At 35.4% G+C, this 18,085-nt stretch overlaps 1 protein-coding gene across 1 annotated transcript in view; it reads left to right on the top strand.

Moving 5' to 3' along the window:
• Nucleotides 1–18,085, top strand: part of LOC106467570 (probable E3 ubiquitin-protein ligase HECTD4) — a gene marked incomplete at both ends in the record, with an annotated part of 162,948 nt that overhangs the window by 80,565 nt on the left and 64,298 nt on the right. The window contains 6 exons of the mRNA XM_022395768.1: nt 8,735–8,816; nt 9,558–9,751; nt 10,645–10,780; nt 16,533–16,706; nt 17,128–17,295; nt 17,542–17,714. Of these exons, the coding sequence (XP_022251476.1) occupies nt 8,735–8,816; nt 9,558–9,751; nt 10,645–10,780; nt 16,533–16,706; nt 17,128–17,295; nt 17,542–17,714 (927 nt within the window). The remainder of the gene's footprint in view (nt 1–8,734; nt 8,817–9,557; nt 9,752–10,644; nt 10,781–16,532; nt 16,707–17,127; nt 17,296–17,541; nt 17,715–18,085) is intronic.

Raw genomic sequence — 18,085 nt, 5'->3', positions numbered from 1 at the left:
TTTTACAGTTAGACTAAAGAAATAGAGACTCAGGTCAATGGTGAACTCTTACAATAACATTTATTTAACATTTAATAACTTCATAAAACCTTACAACTTCAAACATTAACTATATTGGATTATTACTTGCATTAACACTTTTATTCAGATACAGTCACTATTTTATATACTTCTACACTAGCTGATTAAGAGAGAGAGAGAGATTATACTTACAGTTGAGTTGGTTTGCTAGAGGTCTTAGCCATGTTAGTCATTTTCATTGTCATCTCTTCAATCCTAGAGAACTTCAGAATTTACTCGACGGATAACTTCAGTCTTGGAGAACTTGCTGGAGAACTTAACTTTTCAGCCTCTGACATGGATTTTTAAACTACCTTTTCTTGTATTATTTCGGCCTACTAAATAGGACGCAGCATCACCCACAAGTAGTCCTGTGCTCCTATTGGATACTTTAGGGGAATTCCCGGGCTAAACCAGAACCATAACCAAAACTCTCAAGTCATAGATAAGTGGTGTTAGCCGGCTGCCTATTCACTTGTACTGCTACACCCATGTGCTGTAACTAATACCACCTCAAAGTGCCGATATGACTCACCAAACCAAACTTTTCTGTAGCTTTCTTAGTTCTAAGAGGTTGAGGTCAGTAATTCTTCAACTTGTCATAAGTACTAGTGTTTTCATCTTGTTCCCAGGCAATGTTTCTTACTAACTCTGCTGCTGACCTTGGTTACTGGTTTCCAAGCTCGCTTCTCAAGCTTATTTTTGTAATACACATGTCTTGTTGCTTGTTTCTAGGCGATACTCCTTAAATAACTAATTTCTTGTTTATCAATTCTCAAGGCTCATTTCGCAAGCCTATTTCTTAACACAGGCGTCCTCTTGTTGCCTCTTTTCTTTTTATATATATTCTTAAGTTTTTATTATATGTATTTTCAACTACTAAAACTATAAAATTTCCTCAAAAATTTTCAAGTTGCTTCAATAATGTTTGTAGACTTTATTGAACTATTATTTTTAAATGTATGACACTGAGTTTGGCATCAAACTGTAGATTATAATTCAAATTTTAGTATTATACATTAGTTAATTTCTTAATTTTAAAGTAAATATTAAAAAAGAGGCTACGTGGTACATCACCTTCTGGGTTTGGTCAGATTACATTTTATGACACCCACAATACAATGCCTACATATTTTTATGAATTATAAACTCAAATTTCCAGTATTAGCAAGCTAGAGTATAAAATAAGAACCTCCTACATTTTCTATTTGCTAAAATATCTCAATATTTAACAAATCCACTGTATTGGTTCTGCCCACCACTTCATCATTGAGAAGACTTGTTTATCTATGCCTACTTTTGTATACCAATAACTTTATAACCAATCAAAAGCCCTACATTTCTTCTACATAATTCTGTCACTCTTCCTAAGTTACTTACAATAGTAAAGCTCTTATATATATTTGGAAAGTTTGAAGTATTATGATCAAAGCTATTTACTGAACTGAAATTAGATTTATTTAGACCCAAATACAATTTAGTTAGTAAGCCTGGTAAATTTCAGTGGATTTTTGGGGTATCGGCATCGTAATTTATAATTGTAGGTCTACAAAAATCATTATTTGAATTTTGACGAGGCTTATGATGAGGACTAGTAAATATGACTGAGGAGTGCAAACAAGGACTTCGTAGCATCATAAGTAGTATAAATCATTGTTTTCCAATATTTTTTTATTTACTGTTCTATGTTTTAAGAAAAATAATAGACATTTATGTATTTATTTGAAAATAATAATAACATATAAACATATGTAATGTATGGTAACCAAAATGTTACTATATTTTACAAATACTGGTACACTAGTGCTAAGAGTAAGGGATTTGTACTTTGTTTTATTATTGTACATTCAAACAAAAAGTAATCACTGAATAATTTGTTTCTAAAGTGATAAGCAAGAAGACTTATCCAAAAATATCAGCTCAACCAAAACAGGCTGTATTTATACTGTTGGAAACTATGCACTTATTTGTTATTTTAAGCATGGTAATAGAGGAAACAGGATGTTCATAAGCACTTACTCACTTTTACACTTATACTAACACTAAATCCTGACCACCCAGGAGTTTAACTAACATCCAAATACTTAAGTTTATTGGATCAAATACAACTTTGTATACAGCCATATCATTAATATTTTTTCTCACTTTTATAAAGTAATTTAGACAATTCTTGTTGCAACCACTGTACTGTAAAGAAGTCAATAAATTCTGCCCCACTGGGTTGTCAGAGCTGGGATTCGATTAGAGGCTGTAGCAAATGTCTGCTCCTTGACTTATTGGATCGGCCTGGACTTTCTACAAAGTCATAATATAAACATTTTATAATAACTTAGGCAATTGTAGTTGAAACTATTATACTGTCAACAAATTGATAAATTTTACCCCACTGTGTTTTCAAAGCAGAGAAAGTTCTTGGAATTGCACTGCATGACTTTATTTGACATTGATGGTATCAAACTAAGTAAGGAACACTGATTCATTGCTTTATATTCGGCAGATTTCTACTTCAGCCGCTAACAGTAGATTAAACATAGGAAATATATGTGAAAAGATTTGAAGAAACTCTTAGGAATTTTGTTTTGGAGCTTATTGATCCATAATGAAAAAGATAGACAGTACTATTCATTTTGTCAGATCCTAACAATACAAAATAAATGTGAGAAGTATGAGCTCTGACCTTAAGTCCTTTGAAATTTTGTGACCAATTCTAACATCACTATACATTTTATTTTGCGCTTTGATAACTTGTCTTACAACCTGGAGAATCTAGTATAATGTTACAGTAGAGAAAATGACATAAAATATAAAGCATTACTGAAAAGAATGTTTGATTACAAGTTTTTTTATTTATCCTTTGTTTTCTCTATTATCATAAAATGTAGAAAAAATGAAACTTATTATGTAAGATAAGGAAAAAATATAATATTAATAAAAATAATAAAAATCTTCATGGGGTATACTAGCAAGCAGCTTGTGTATTACGCTATTCAATACAGTATCGTGAGCTGCACATGTGCTGAGTAATTTTCAACTTGTGTCGGGGGATTTCTAGTCAGATACAGTTCAAAGGTCAATAAAACAGAAAATTAATAAATATAAATAGCTGCATACTGTTATGAGAATTAAGCTATTTAGAATAAACACTTGTGGTTTCCTATTACAATTTGCAGTCATTCGAGAAGAAAAGAAAGGGTAATTTAAATTTATTTCCTAATTTTTATGATGGTTACATGGTCAGTCAAATTGAGTAACACCATATAGAGTTAGGGTAGAGAAAAGAGCAGATAAAATATAAAGTTTTACTGAAAAAAAACATTTCAAATGTATTTAAGAGGTATTAGAGATTACGCAAATGAAGTTTGAGATTTTTGAGATGAAGTATTTTTAATCTTAATATGAAAACAAATTTGCACTTGGACTAGTAAAAAATGACTCAATATATTCATGGACAAATCTTTTTTTTTAGTTTATTAAAAATACTTCACTAAAAATCAGATTTTTTTGTATATAAAGATTTGTTTACTGAAAGTCTGCCAAATTTTGTGAAGATACACATACTATATTAAAAGTTAGTAGTATCAAAACTATAACAACTTTAAATGAGTACACAGTGGTAATGTGGTTGGCCAATTTGACCGAGCCCGTGTGGAAAGAGTTAATGTGGCTTGGACCTTCTTCTGAACCTGATATATCTCCTCCTATTATTCTGTTCATAATGAAGGGGATTTTGGCAGTCTTTTTCCTACCACATACCTTTGACAAATCTTCTACCAATTCTACTATGGATCTCCCTAGGCCTTTTTCATAATTTTTGAACATGGTTTCTCAGGTATGTTATCTTTTCTCTCTCTTTCTCCAGTCTCGTATGATTCTTCTCCTTCACTTCTTAATTTTTCCCATGCTTCTGACTTTTATCTTTTTTCATCCCTTTCCAGGTTTTAAGTCCATATTAAACAATTTTTATCTCAACTTTGGTTTGGTTTAGGCATGCCTCATCCTCCTTGCCTGGTTGCCACATATGTCTTGACATAACATTAGGCTTTATTTCCTTTCTTGGACTCCCAAACTCTGGAGTCCTTTCTTCGGTTTGGGGGTCAGATCCTCTAATTTCTGTTTGCCTTTCTCAGGGCCCTTCAACTTACCCTTACTATGCTGTAATTTAATTTTTCCTTCCTTCCCCTTCTTTTCAGAGTAGTCCAACATGCTCCTGTGGGTGTTTTGATGGATGGTTCTTCTCTTATCTTTTCTACACTTGGGCTTTCTTCTCCCTTGGCCTTCTGACTTGGTTGCTTTGTTTCTGAAATTTGTTGAGGAGGGATGCCCTTCTTGTGCAAGTATGTTTACCTACCTATTATCTCAGGGATTTTTGTCTGACTCCTTACCTCTGCTAGATATTTTTTTGTGGAGTACCTTATTCTCTGCAGTCATGGGTTGAAGCTTTGTGTCAACATTTTTTCTTGTCCTCCCTTGTTTCCTGTTTCTCCATAGCTCCTTTTTTCCCCATTGTAGTCTTCTATCCTACTACATCTTTTCTTTTCCATGTTCCTTGCTTCCACCTGTTCTTCCTCTGTGCATAGATCTTGGTGGCAACAATCTCGTCTGTGATTATCTTATAGGTTCAGAGCCAGTAGGAGCACATTTGGCTTAGTTTGCAATCTAGGGCTTCCATTTGCATGCTACAATTTTTATCAGAGGGTCTTATTCTGTTTTTACCTCTTGTCTCATGTTCTAGTTCTTGTTCCTTTTCCATGGGATCTGGTGTCTTGCCTTTCATCTTTCAGTTGTGGTTTCAGACATGTTGGCCAAGGATGCTCTTGATTGGGTTTTCATCTTTCTCCAGGATTTTCTTCTGTCCCACCAGGATTCCTGTGAACATACTCTTCTCTTTTTTTTGAGGTGACTCATTTTGATGTGTGTGTGTGTGGTCGGGGGGTCAGGCTGGAGAGGTTTCATCTCACACCCACTTAGTATCTGGTTCAAATGGGTGTGTTCTTTATTTCCCATCTCTGTGGTGCTCAGCCTTATCTATTTCGTTGGTGGACCATGATAAATTTGGTTGGATACATTTAGTCAGAACTGGTCTAATATTTTCCTTTAGGTTTACCCTCTATTTGTCTCCTCTCTCATGTTCTCTCCCTCTTTCAGGGCATTCCTTGTTAGGTTTTCTGTTGCCATCCTAATGGCCAGCTCAATCATAGTTTCTTTTGTAGAACTTTCTGTCCTCCTCCTATTCATCTTCTGTGCTCATGCTCTTTTCTTCTTCAGCCTTGTACTTTGCCTTTTCATCTAGCTGTGTCATTGCTCTGACTTCACGTGGGGGATATGTCTAGTCTTTTGCATGATTTTCAGAACTCTCTTCACCTGTAGCTGCCCAAGATTCCCATTCTGTTTGCCCATCCACCATCTTGGTGTATCAGCGATAATGGCATAATTTTTGCCATTGGTCAATAAGTCTTTCTTTTTTTTCCTCTCATCCTTCCATTCCCTGTCTGTCTGTGTGTACTTCACTGTGCTATTTGATGGTTTATCAGTTTGATTATTGCTGGGTTCAAGGTGGCTGTTTTTACCACTTTCCAGTTTTCCTGTTATTGTCAGATTTATTCCTCCCTTGTTCTTAATATGCTCTTTCATTCCTTTCACCTTTATCACCCATCCTGTTCTTCTAGTCTACCTGACTGGAACTTTAATGTTGTTCACCATGACCTTATCCTACCTCCCTGGAACCCTTTGGCTTCCTCTTTCTTATATCTCCCTTAAAGCCCAATTCCTCATCTTTTTGCCTGTGGTCATCGACATTCTTACATATATGCTATTGATTCTTTACATATTCTTTTTCATCACTTGTATGCCATTTTCCATTCTGGTTGTGCTTTTCTTCCTCGACCATCAGCAGCATTTGAGGGCTACTGCTCATTCATACCTGTGTCTCTCTTTTCTATTTCTCATCTTTCTTTTTGTTCAGATCCTGATTGCTTTTTCTGTCCCATCTATGAGCTTCGTTGTTATGTGGCCCACATTTCTCCCTTTCATGGTTCAGTCTTTACATTCCTTGGATTACTTTTTCCACTCATGTTCTTTCTCTCATTACCCTCTCTGGGTAGCTTCATCAGCTTCACCTGTATAGCATATTCTTCATTAGATGGGGATTCACATCAGTGATTCCAGGTGTCCTTCCATTAACATTGTCACCTTATGCACTCTTTGGCTTCTCACTTTTATTGTCTGTTGGAAGAGATTGTTCAAACTGGCATATGGACATCTCCTCACATTTGGCCATTTCTTCTTTGTCAGGCTATGGATTACCATCAGCTGCTATTCTCCACACATCATACCATCTCTGACTGGGTAAGTTCTTTTTCATTATCTTAATTTTACTGGGTCCTCTCATGCCTTCCAGGATCCTGCTAAGTGACAAGCATTACCTACCAGATTATACTTAACAAAATTCTACATAGTGTAGTACTATGATGGCCTGAAATAATACTCATCCATGAGATGGAATGCTCTACAAGACTGCTCAAGGTATCTTTGCAGTGCTCATTATCCTAAATAATATCCAGTTTAGACTACTCACTCATTGACTATCATGAGTAAAGCAGGCAGAAGATCCCTACCTAGTTTAGGACCTAGTGCTGGTCTTCCTTTAAAACTAAGGTTTTCTTGGTCACCCATTACACTGTTTTATGGTGATGCACTCCTCTGGACTTTCCAGTGTGCTTTCATCCACCCTTCCTTATCTTCTAGAGGAGCTTGGAACTCCTTAAAATTACCAGGTCCTAGCTGCTGGGGTGGTAGACCATGGAGCCTGCCTCCTGAGTGTGACCAAATCCACTCAGTAAAGAGAATGTAGTACAGCTTACCCATCTGGCTGACTTTTCTCCATCCTACTGCTGCCCACAGATCAGGTTCCTGGGTGGTTTGGTGTTGGATTGGGACAGAACTAGCCAACACAAGTCCTCTCTCAGTTGAAGTTCAGATGTTAAATTACCTTTCTGCCTCACTGAGCTAGAGATGAAGATGATAGGGACACTCCTTCTACTGTGGCCTGGAAGACACATTCCAAGTGTTGCCTGGTTTTGAACTGGAGTTGACCCACCATTTATGGTTTGGTATACCCTAGCTACACTACAAATATACCACTTCCATGAGCCTGTTGCAGGCTCTGGCCTATTATTGTATTTTCTTCCAATTCTACAAACACTTCCTTTCTTAATGGGTGAAGAGAGTACCCTGTTACAGATGTGGTATGGTCTCCCATGGGTGTACCCCTATCCTGTTTTATGGTATAGGGTGTTGTTCTCCATGGGTTCCCTTTGGATGCTTCCTGAAGTGGGCTTATCTAGGTAAATTTTGCATCAGTCCCTTCATGACTTTAGTGTGGGATTCTAGCTATATGTGAACAGAGGTTACATATTGTATCAGAAGTTAACATTTTCCAACACTGAAAATGTATTTATGATAAAAACATACCTCTCCTCACACTTTCCACTCTTCCTCCCCACTTCTGGTGCATTATTTCTTGCCTAATCTCAAAGTTATGATTGAACAATCAGTACAGAGGGAGTCCTATTGGTGGAGGGTTGTCATATGCTCATATGTGTGCAACAATGCACAAGTTTCAGATGAGAGCCTTGAGACTAGTGGCGAGTGAAAAAGTTTGCATATAGAGGACAGCATTAAATCAGGACAGCTGTATGTGAGAAGAGGTGTAAGTATTTATTGGAAATACATTGTCAGTTTTGGAAAATATTAACTTTTATAACTTGTGGCTCTTTTCAGATTTAAATTTGTACTACCTTATTGTTTCTTACTTACTATAAACACTTTTCAAGCTATTGATGTTACCAACCTAATCATTAAATATACGTGATTCTATGTAACATAGACTAGTACTAACACAAACCTAAGCCTAAGTTCTGTATGATTCATTGTAATAATTTATGCATTGATTTAGGGTTTTACCAACATCAAAAATCTTGTTGCACCACACTTTGTTTTCCTTTATGTGAGTAAAAACTAAATTCTCAATGTGAGTAATCTATGTAAACAGTAAAATACATGTTGGGTTTTTGTTTCTTCTAAAGCTTAAAATCATGTACTTGTATACAGTATAGAAGAACATCAGTTTTATACAGAAAAAAGTGTAAAATTCTCTACTGAAGTTTGTTTTTATTTACAATTATCAAGTGATGAATTTTAAGAACTGTTAGGTAACGATAACACTGTTTCCTGTAAGTATGGACATTAATGTTATTTAAGAAGTGATGATCATGCTGTTTTCTGTTAAGTATGAACATTGAACTTTCCTAAGAATTAATTACACCACTGTTTCCTGTAAGTACAATTAGTGATCACACTGTTTCCTGGAAGTGCAAACATTGAACTCTACTAAGAATTAATGATCATACTGTTTTCTGTAAGTATGAGTATTGAACTCTACTAAGAACTAATGATCACACATTTCGTATAAATATGAACAGCTCAATCAAACAGCAAATAAGCCTTTTAGTATTGTCATTTCTTTAAAATTTACATTTAAAACTTAATACTATTTATTAATACAGAGAATTTATATGTATGTATATATAAAAATTTATTTAGAAATTCCTATTTGTTCTGAAAACAATATCTTAACAATATGGAGCTTTTTAATCCCTGGATATTGTTACTGTAGTGGCACAGAAAGCAGGTTGTTCCGATTTGTTGGTGCTACCAACATGGAACGTGTGGTAAAGATGGACAGAGAGATGAGCAAGGTAATGAACCTACATGTTGCTTTCAAACTGTCATGATAGATGAAAATAGCATTAGATTAAAATTTTTTTAACCAGAAGATGCTGCTCTAAAGAAATAACCAATTTTTCTAAAGCATTTTATTTTGGTTTTGCTAAAGTTGTAGTTGATGAATTTATAAATTTTGTATATGTATGTATTCTTCTAGTATTGAAAACATACTATATAATTTTATGCTGCTGTAGGCATTATTATATTAAACATTATAAGGTATTCAAGGTGTCCTCATTTTAGGTATGTTATAATTTTGATCCATTGCTTCCTTTCATAAGTTGCTAGCAATCACTGTTCTCTGATGTATTTGGATAGTGTACTAATAAACTTCATCAACCTGAAATGCTCTAAAGATTATGATTTTAATGGCTTCTACAGATTTTCACTGATAAAGACTTCTGCTAGCAGTCTGAAACATCATCACCGAACACTGCCGGTGAAACAAAACTCGTAAAACATCATCCAGAATAAATCATGACCCACCACCTAAAGCCTGTTTTAAACAGTGCTTCTGTATTGTTGCCTGTCTTTTAGACATCTCAGTCGTGGTGTATTTATATTAAAAAAAATTTGTTTTCAACATTCAAAATTTGATATACTGTATTTATTTCCTTGCTTTATATTTAAGTTTTTTTTTACCATTTCTAACTGTAGCCTCCTTATATTTTAAGAGGTACCTTTAAAGAAAATATATTTTGCTGTATTTTCAGTTTGGGAAGGCTGAGATTTGCACTGAAGAGGCTGCCCCAGCAATCAGACGAGCAGCAAAGTGGGCACAAGGTGGTATGCTGGTGAGCACTGGGCCTCCTCTAGATGGCTTGAACATTGACAGTCAACAATCGTCTGATAAAAAGAAAAGTAACACTGAAGTTATTTGTAGAGAGAGGAACACTGAACTAGCAAAGTGAGTAGTTTCATTTCTTGTAAGCTTTGTTCACTCTGTTTCTTTAGCTTCAGTGCTATTGTTTTCATAATTTATTTTAAAGGGAAGCTGAAAAAGTGTTGCTCCCTTCAGACATAAGGAGAAACACATGGAATTCTCCTTTAAGATTTGATGCATCAGTTTGGTGCATTGACTGTTTTATAGGTAAGTTTCAAGTGTTGAGTAATTAGAAAATTTTGTAAGTCTGTTAATCACTCTTGAAAGTTTTATAACTTTGTTTGGGTGTGTCTACTAATATTTTCTAAACTAATTTGTAAGTTGAAGACTTTCAATACTGGGAAACTTTAGTAATAGTATTGTTTTCATATTTCAACAATGAAAGTATTGTTACTGTTATTATCGGGGATAATTCACACTCCTTGAAGAAAATATTGAGACATTTCTAAAGTATTAGGTAGTTGTTTTTATACACTTTAAAATTGGTATTTAATTATTTTACATGTGTTAATAAACCATTATTGCTGTTATATCAAATTCAACTGAGATGTCTCCTTTAAACTCAGTAATTTAGAATTATACAATGGGTGTAACTTACTTTGGTTAGTTTGAGGACAACTTTACTCACTAGTATAGCAGATGGTCCACATGTTTCGCCACTAAATTAATATTTATTCAGCATCTAAAACTTCTTTAAAACGTTTTTTTTTGCTTGTTTCTGGGTTATGTTTTATTAATATTGTAACAGTAAATGTCATAGGAATAACAATAATTCAGTTATTAGGCTATGAAGTATCTGAGGGTTAGAATGAAATAAATTGTAATGCTAATTATGAATACCTGAAAAATCTGAAAATTTTAACAAAATAGTATTTTGTTTACTTAACTAAAACACACTTTTTTTTTTTTAAATTCAGAACTGACCCCTTACGACCATTTATCAGTGGGCAGGTGGCAAATAGCATGGCTGCTGAGGTTATAGGCCTTTTACACAGTCTGTTGAATTCTCCTGAATCTAATACAGCTGAATTATGGGCTGGTGCTGTTGAGAAGGTAAGCAACGTAGATTAATTTCTTATTCTGAGTATGTTTAGTTTATTGAATATTTATGTCTTAACACAGGGGTTCTCAACCTGGGGACTGCAGGAAACTGTCAGGGGAGCCATAGCAAATTCATAAAATATGTAACACTATATTAAGATACTCCATATCTATAGATTCATTGGGTGGAGGTGGGGGCCTCAGTCAGGATGTATAATGTTCTGGGGGGGGGGGGGCTTGTGCTCAGAAAGTTTGAGGACCTCTAGCTTAAATGCTTGAGTTATGCTCTATAAGTGATAAATAGATATGTAATCAATTTGCAGAAATAGAATCACGAATTTCACTTGTACAACAATATGTGCGGTAACTCTGATATTTCTTAACATATCCTCTCTAAAACTGATAAGATTTCATTAAGTATCTTGTTCAAAAATATTGATGGGTTTATAATTCAGTGTTTTTACTAAAAATATGTTATTTTTATATTGTAGTTTCTCACATTCAAACTATTAACAAATCGAGTGCCAAGTGATTTTAATTTTAAGTATTAAAATACTTTACTTCATCATACAGTTTTCATGTTTCATTTGTATAATCTCTAGAACCTCCTAAAAGGATATCAAAAGTTTTTTATGGTAAATTATTATATTTTATTTTTCATTTTCTCTATAATATCGCTAACTAGCTATTATTATCAATGTACAATGCAATGAAATAATTAAAATTAGGAAATAGAAAAAATACATACTGTTTTAATTTTTTGCAGAATATCTTTAAAGAGTTTCCTTTTGTTAAATTCATGATTTCATCTCTTTTCCTTTCTATATATAGTTAATGTTTAATGTTATATTTTCCTTTCTTGTCTTTTACAACTTATTATTCATCTTGACATAAGTCAGTGGTGCCCTCAAGGCATATTACAGTTTCTTTGGGTGACATGCACAACCCTTTGGTAAAATTTTTGTTCTGCACTTAATATTGTAATCCTTGAAAATGGATGTGAAGTATGATGTATATTTAAAAAATGTTTAAACCTTTTAATTTTGCATTTTAAAACATAACTAATACATAATTAACTAATATATAATAGTAAGACCTAAATACAATTTTAACTGTATCTCTAACTATAACATATTTAGGTAAGAAACAACCATAAGTGCTATAGTCAATCAAGTAGCCAACAATACTATAGTCAATTTCATGTACTCTGTGACTAATACTTGGCACCAATTTCAAAATAACCATTGTTAGTTTATACTGTAAAATCAGATCTTTCTAATTGTTATATACATGTGCATGTAACATCTACATGGAAGGGATAAAGCTCAAACAAATCTGTTGAAGGTGGGCATGGCAGCTGTCTGGAGTAGTAAAAATGTATTACTTGTTTTGACTGTATTCATTCAGAGAACTTTGAATCATAACATGCATTATAATATTCAATGCATTCAAGTACAGTGATAATAAAGGGGTTTAATTAAATTTTTAATGTATCACAGTGACTTGCAAAGAAAAGTGTTTAAAGGGGCTCCTGTTACAAAATGGTTAATGTTGCTTTTTAACAATATCTTCTTAAAACATCTCTATGATACATTTTGCAATTTTATGTCTGAAAGAATAGGTCAGGAAAATTTTATGTTGATTTAACCTCCTTATAATGTCTTTTTAAAACCTTAATTATGAGACTACTATAAGATCTATAGATTATGATACAAATAAAACTTTTATTACATTGTGGTATGTAACTCATTAGGTGGATGTGGTTTAATCTGTTGTTAATCTGTCCGAAATAGTTAAACAAGCATGTATTCAGTTCTCTCAGAATTCTTACTATTTTGCAGATTGGAGTTGTTAATGTAAAATATAGTAGTAAAATGTTGTCTGTTCAACAAAACTTTAATGTTTGCTTTCTCTTGTTATTTGTAATCATAATTAGTGGAAATTTGTGATTTTAGATACAATATCTTACTTCTGCTCACAAAAAGCTTTCTAGACTTATACTGCCCTCTATTGTCACAAAGTTTTGCTCACCACTAGCCTTGATAATCCCACTTATTTCTGCTTACTAACCTCATTACCTCATGCAACATTACTCTTATCGTAACTAGCATCCTCTCTAATCTTGTAGTTGTTAACCATTTCTCGATTAATAGTCCTATTGAACAATGTTTTTGCTTACAGTTTGTTTCATTTACCCACAAGTATTTACTTTCTTAATTTTTTTACTTTAATTATGTTGTTCTTTACTGTTTTCATTCTCTTTTGTAGAGAGTACAAATTATTTTATTTAGCTTCTCTCCTCTTTCAATTTTTGTGAGTTATGCATCGCATTTTCAAGTGGTCACAACTACAACTGCTGCAATGGGTTGGAAACACGATTCTCAGCCCAGGAACTGACAGCTTTTGTCCTTCAGGAGTTGACCAATTTCATTCAACAAAACAGAACAAACTGATGATTGTCCTATCATGGTTTTTTTTTTAGTGGTTGGAAGTTTTGGATTTGGACAGCCTTTTCCCCCCTCCTGAATATGTCTATCAGTTGCGTGTCATTTTGTGGAAGTTGACCAAACCTGTTTCCCCTTTGGTGGATTTGATTATTCAGGTATGTTATGTTCTGTCCTTATCTCCAGTTTCCTATGTTCCACCCTTGTTCTTCTCGGGGACTAGCCTTTGTGTCATTATTTTAGTACTTCTTCCTTCCTTGGATATTAGGGAGCATTAGTATTCAGGGGTTGGTATGCCTTGACCCCCATGTACTGTGGACAATTATTCTTCTGATTATCATCATTTCAAATTCCATTATTTGAACTCAAAGTGTTGGTGTCACTTCTCTACACACCCTTCTCTGGTCATGGCTGGTGGGAGCTAGACTCCTTTAATATGCCCATAGTTGGAGGTCCTTGTTGGTTGATCCTTTGGTTCTGAAAGTTGTTTCAGTAAGTCTGTCCTCTATTTCCATTCATCTCCCCATTGTCTTACAATTCTTTTTACTTCCATCCTCTTCGAGTTCACGTTTTATACCTGCCTGATTCTTCCTTTGTTTACACCTTGCTATGGACATTTGGCTGCTTCTTGCTTTCTCACAGGAAAACTCAGTCCTACATCCTGAGTTTCTTTTCCAAGACACTGTTATGGTGGATTGGCTTGTCAAAGTGGAGCAATATTTCCTTGCACTTACACAATTTTTGGGTTCACCTGAGGGTGTTTTTCCATTCCCTTCTCTGTCGGGCACTACCTGCTCCATTTCAGTTGCAAGTTATGGAATGTCTTGTATGCAGCATCTCACCACTCCTCCTACTATGCAAGAGGCTCTCTTTCTTTTGGGGACATGGGCTTCCCTCAAAGCTCTCATTCTTCTTGATCATGCCCCTATGACTCATCGTCGATTGGTTTTGATAAATCAATTGAGCCTTGTTTGGGATCCCTTAGATATTCTTCTTACCATCCCCCCTCCCATACAAACCAACTTTGACTGGTAGTTGGATTGTGGGTGTTCCTTTTCCCGAGTTCTCTCTCTATATCAATCTTGGAAGTTCTTGCTGTTTGTTGGGTTTTCCTTCACTTTGTGTGGGCTCCTAGGGATCAGTTGGTGATGATTCACTCCAATATTTCTATGGTAGTCTTGTACATCTTCAGGCAAGGGGGCACTCGATCAACAGACCTCTGTTTTCTTACATTGGATCTTCTGTGTTGGGCCCATTGCTGTCCCATTACTTTGTTGGCATGTCATAATGTGGGTGCCCTGAATCTGGTTGTGGATTGGTTATCCTGTATTGACAAGATTCTCCCTGTAGTTTGGTCTTTGGATCTACCTGTTTTTTGGGTCTTGTGTGCTCTGTGGGGTGTCCCAGAATTGGACGTTTTTTTCCACCCTTCTCAATACACCACTTCCCCGATTTTAGTCTCCTGCTTTTCATCCTCTTGGGGGAACAGTCAATTCTCTTAGTTGGTACCTTTATGCCTATCCTCCTATTCCTCTCCTCACCTGTGTCCTTGCCATATTTCAAGACCATTCTGTGTAGTGTTATGCTACTAATTACGTATTGGCCTGCTCACAAGTGATTTCCACTGTTGCACCAGTTTTTGTTGTTGCCTCCCTTTCTTTTCCTTTATCTCTGACACTCCTCCAACAGTCACACTCTGGCATGTTTCATTTCTCTGTACCCTCACTTTGTCCAGTCCCTCACCTGAAGGGCCAGATTTTCGTGTGTAGCTTCCTTCATTTTCCATCCTGTTCTTTCTTCCACCATGGTATTTTATTTACCTACTTACATGGTACATGTAACACTTTTGATCTGTCCTAAGGGGTTATAGTCATCCTATCCTTTGGTTTCTCACAGTTAATTTTTGCTTTTGTGGGTTATTGGGTGGCATTATTTGCTACTTTTCAGTTTACCAATCTTGCTTGTGTTTTCCAGTTGCCAATCTTATCCATGTTGTTTTGTTTCTTCCATTTTTTTCATCCTTCCTGCCCTACTTTCCTCCTGGATTAGGTCTTCTATGTTTTTTTCCCTGTCCTCCTTTAGTCCTTTTTTTTCATTCTGTTCTTTAAATCAGTTTTTTTTTGCAGTCCCTGTTCCTGCTCTTGTTAGCAAGTAAATGCTGTTCTTCTCATGTGTTTGCATTGGATGCTTGCCATGTTTTTGTTTTCTTAGTTCCTATGTTATCTTCTTTGTTGGTCGTTCTTTTATGCCCAAGACTTCGGCTGCTTGAGAGGATACTTCTCCCTTCACTCCTTTTCCCACCTTTCTGATCATTCCGATCCCACCCAACTCCTCTGCCTGGTCAGGGCTCTTTGATGGTCTATGACATGTTGTACTGCTGTCTTCCATGATTCCTTAGTTCATTTGTTTCTGGGCTGTCCACCTTCCTACTATCTGCCAGATATCGGTTCCTGGAGGATCTGGTATTGTTTGTGTTCGAGGTGAGGTGTGCACCTGTATGGTGGGTTCTTGGTATGGAAGTTCCTCTTTCCTGCTGGTACCCATTTTTGAGATGAAAAGTAGAGGACCCTTTTCCTACCCTGGACCTGATATATAATTCCAGATGCTACCAGGTGTAAGTTGAAGTTGAACTCCCATTTATGGTCTGTCGTGCCCCAGCCACCCTATGTCAGGAGGGCTCTATATTTGTGTAATTTTTTCTTTCGGTTCCTCCATGTTTCCTTCCTTTTTGGTGACAAATTACTAAAGGAGGAAGAGTATGCTTGGGTCAGAAGTGGTGCAGTCTCCCTTGGGTGTGTTGTTTTTAATTCCTTCTCACCCCTATGGTTTTCCTTTGGGCACTTCCTAAAGGGGATTTTCTTCTCATCAGCCCCTCCACTGGTTCAATATGGGATTTTAGCTTTTTGTGAGATGAAGTAAGATATCGTATTGGAAGTTAACATTTTCATCAACTGAAAATGTATTTCTGATAGATAATTACCTCCGTTCACATTTCCCACCCATCTTCCCCACTTCCGGTGTAGTTTGGTGTGATCTGACTAATCTCGAGGTGGTTAACAGCTTCAAGATTAGAGAGAAGGAGTTAGTTATGATAGGGTTAGTTTCGCACTCTTATCAGTGGAGTGTTGCTACATAATCATTTGCATGCTAATATGCAGAATTAAATAAAAATATGAAGACTAATGGCAAGTGAAAATTTGCACCAATAGAGGGCAGTATAAGTCGAGAAAGCTTTTTGTGAGATGAGGTTAATATCTATTGGAAATACATTTTCAGTTTAGGAAAATGTTAACTTTTACTTTTACTCCTTTTTTTTTCAGGTGCTAACAGGTGCACTTGCTCTTCTACCACAACTTTTGAGACAGACAGAGACATCTAATGGCCTGCTTTCTACTAATCTATCTTCTGTTTTATCAATGTCCAGACAAGTGCTGGGGGCATTGTGTGTTCTGGGTGGTTTCAAGGAGTCTCTGAAGCCTGGTTTGCATGTTGTAGTGAGTATTGCATTGATGTATATATCCATGTAAAGATGTTTATTGACAGCAAGGAGATTTCTGGTAGTATACTAATACAAATAATATCATAACATGCAAAAGTGTCTAGTACTCAGAGAATTCAAAGTATCAGAATTTGAATTAATGTATTTTTAGTATTCACTCTTTATTGGCTATTTATTCTCTTGAGTGTTGTTTTTCTGCCTGTAAGTGACATTATTTATTAGGATATCAAGGTGTTGTGTGTGTTAGGTTAAATGGACTCTGTAGTTTAATAAAGTTAGATTGAATGAGGAGTACTAAAGAATTTCTGCAATCTTCTTCTTTAAATCGAAGAAATATTACATAAAATTTACTTCGACCTTTGCATTAAACTCAGTGGAAGATACTTGCAGCACTGATATGTGAAATTTTTCATTAGATTGAAGGAGAAGGACTACATAACTCTTGTGGCCAGATCCTCAGTGTGTCAGAACAGCAAGGCCTGGCAACAATACAGTTGAAATTACCAGAAGATCCCACACCATACCCAAGGAGCTCAGACATTGTTCAAGTTCCCCTTTCAAGACTTAAAACCTTGAAAATCAAGGTATGTATGCTGTAGAATAGTGATAAATCTGTGTAAAAGTAAGCCTACTTTATAACTGTCACTGCAGTGTTCCTGTGATTCATCTATGTATAAGTTTTATAAAAACAAAATTGTAGTGAGTTGTTCCTTGTTCTAGAATAATCATCTTACATAGAAAAACTGACTACTTCTTTAAAGGTATACATAATTTCTATGTTTAAAATTGCTGTTTTTAGATATCCTCATTCAAGTATTTTTGTTTTACAGCCTTTCCCTCTGCATCGTGTGTCTCTTACTCAGCAAGTTGTAGAAGCTCTTCATGCTTTACTGGTGCCTGAAAATGGCTTTCCCTCACCTCTACAGAGTCCAGTTCCTGCTCCAACTGATGGCTCAAGCTTGGCCTTTACAGTTTGTAGAGCTATAGCTGAGATACGGACAAGGTGTTGGACACTAACAATAGTTAGATGTTTAATTCTATGGAACTAAGCTTGTAAAGAAGTAGTGCTAGTATATTATAAGTTAGAAAGTTGTATGGGCTTAACTGACATAGGGATGATGGGGATATGTACCGTATTTTTCAGTGTATAAGATGCACTTATTTACCCCAAAATTTTATGTCAAAATCTGCTTGCGCCCTATACACCGAAGGTATGAATAATATATATTTATATATACACCTGGAAAAAAGTTAAGCACCCCCGTGTTTTTTTCAAGTGATTCAGATTCGACGTTCTTGTGACTGATTATAAATTACCATTCAATCTAAACGTGTTTATAAAATGAAATTATGCATTAATGGGCACAAGAAAAT

The sequence above is a fragment of the Limulus polyphemus genome, unplaced genomic scaffold (genome assembly GCF_000517525.1).
Source record: "Limulus polyphemus unplaced genomic scaffold, Limulus_polyphemus-2.1.2 Scaffold2666, whole genome shotgun sequence".
NCBI lineage: Eukaryota > Metazoa > Arthropoda > Merostomata > Xiphosura > Limulidae > Limulus > Limulus polyphemus.
Note: the sequence above shows the minus strand (reverse complement) of the source record. Positions and strands in the feature narration are given on the sequence as shown.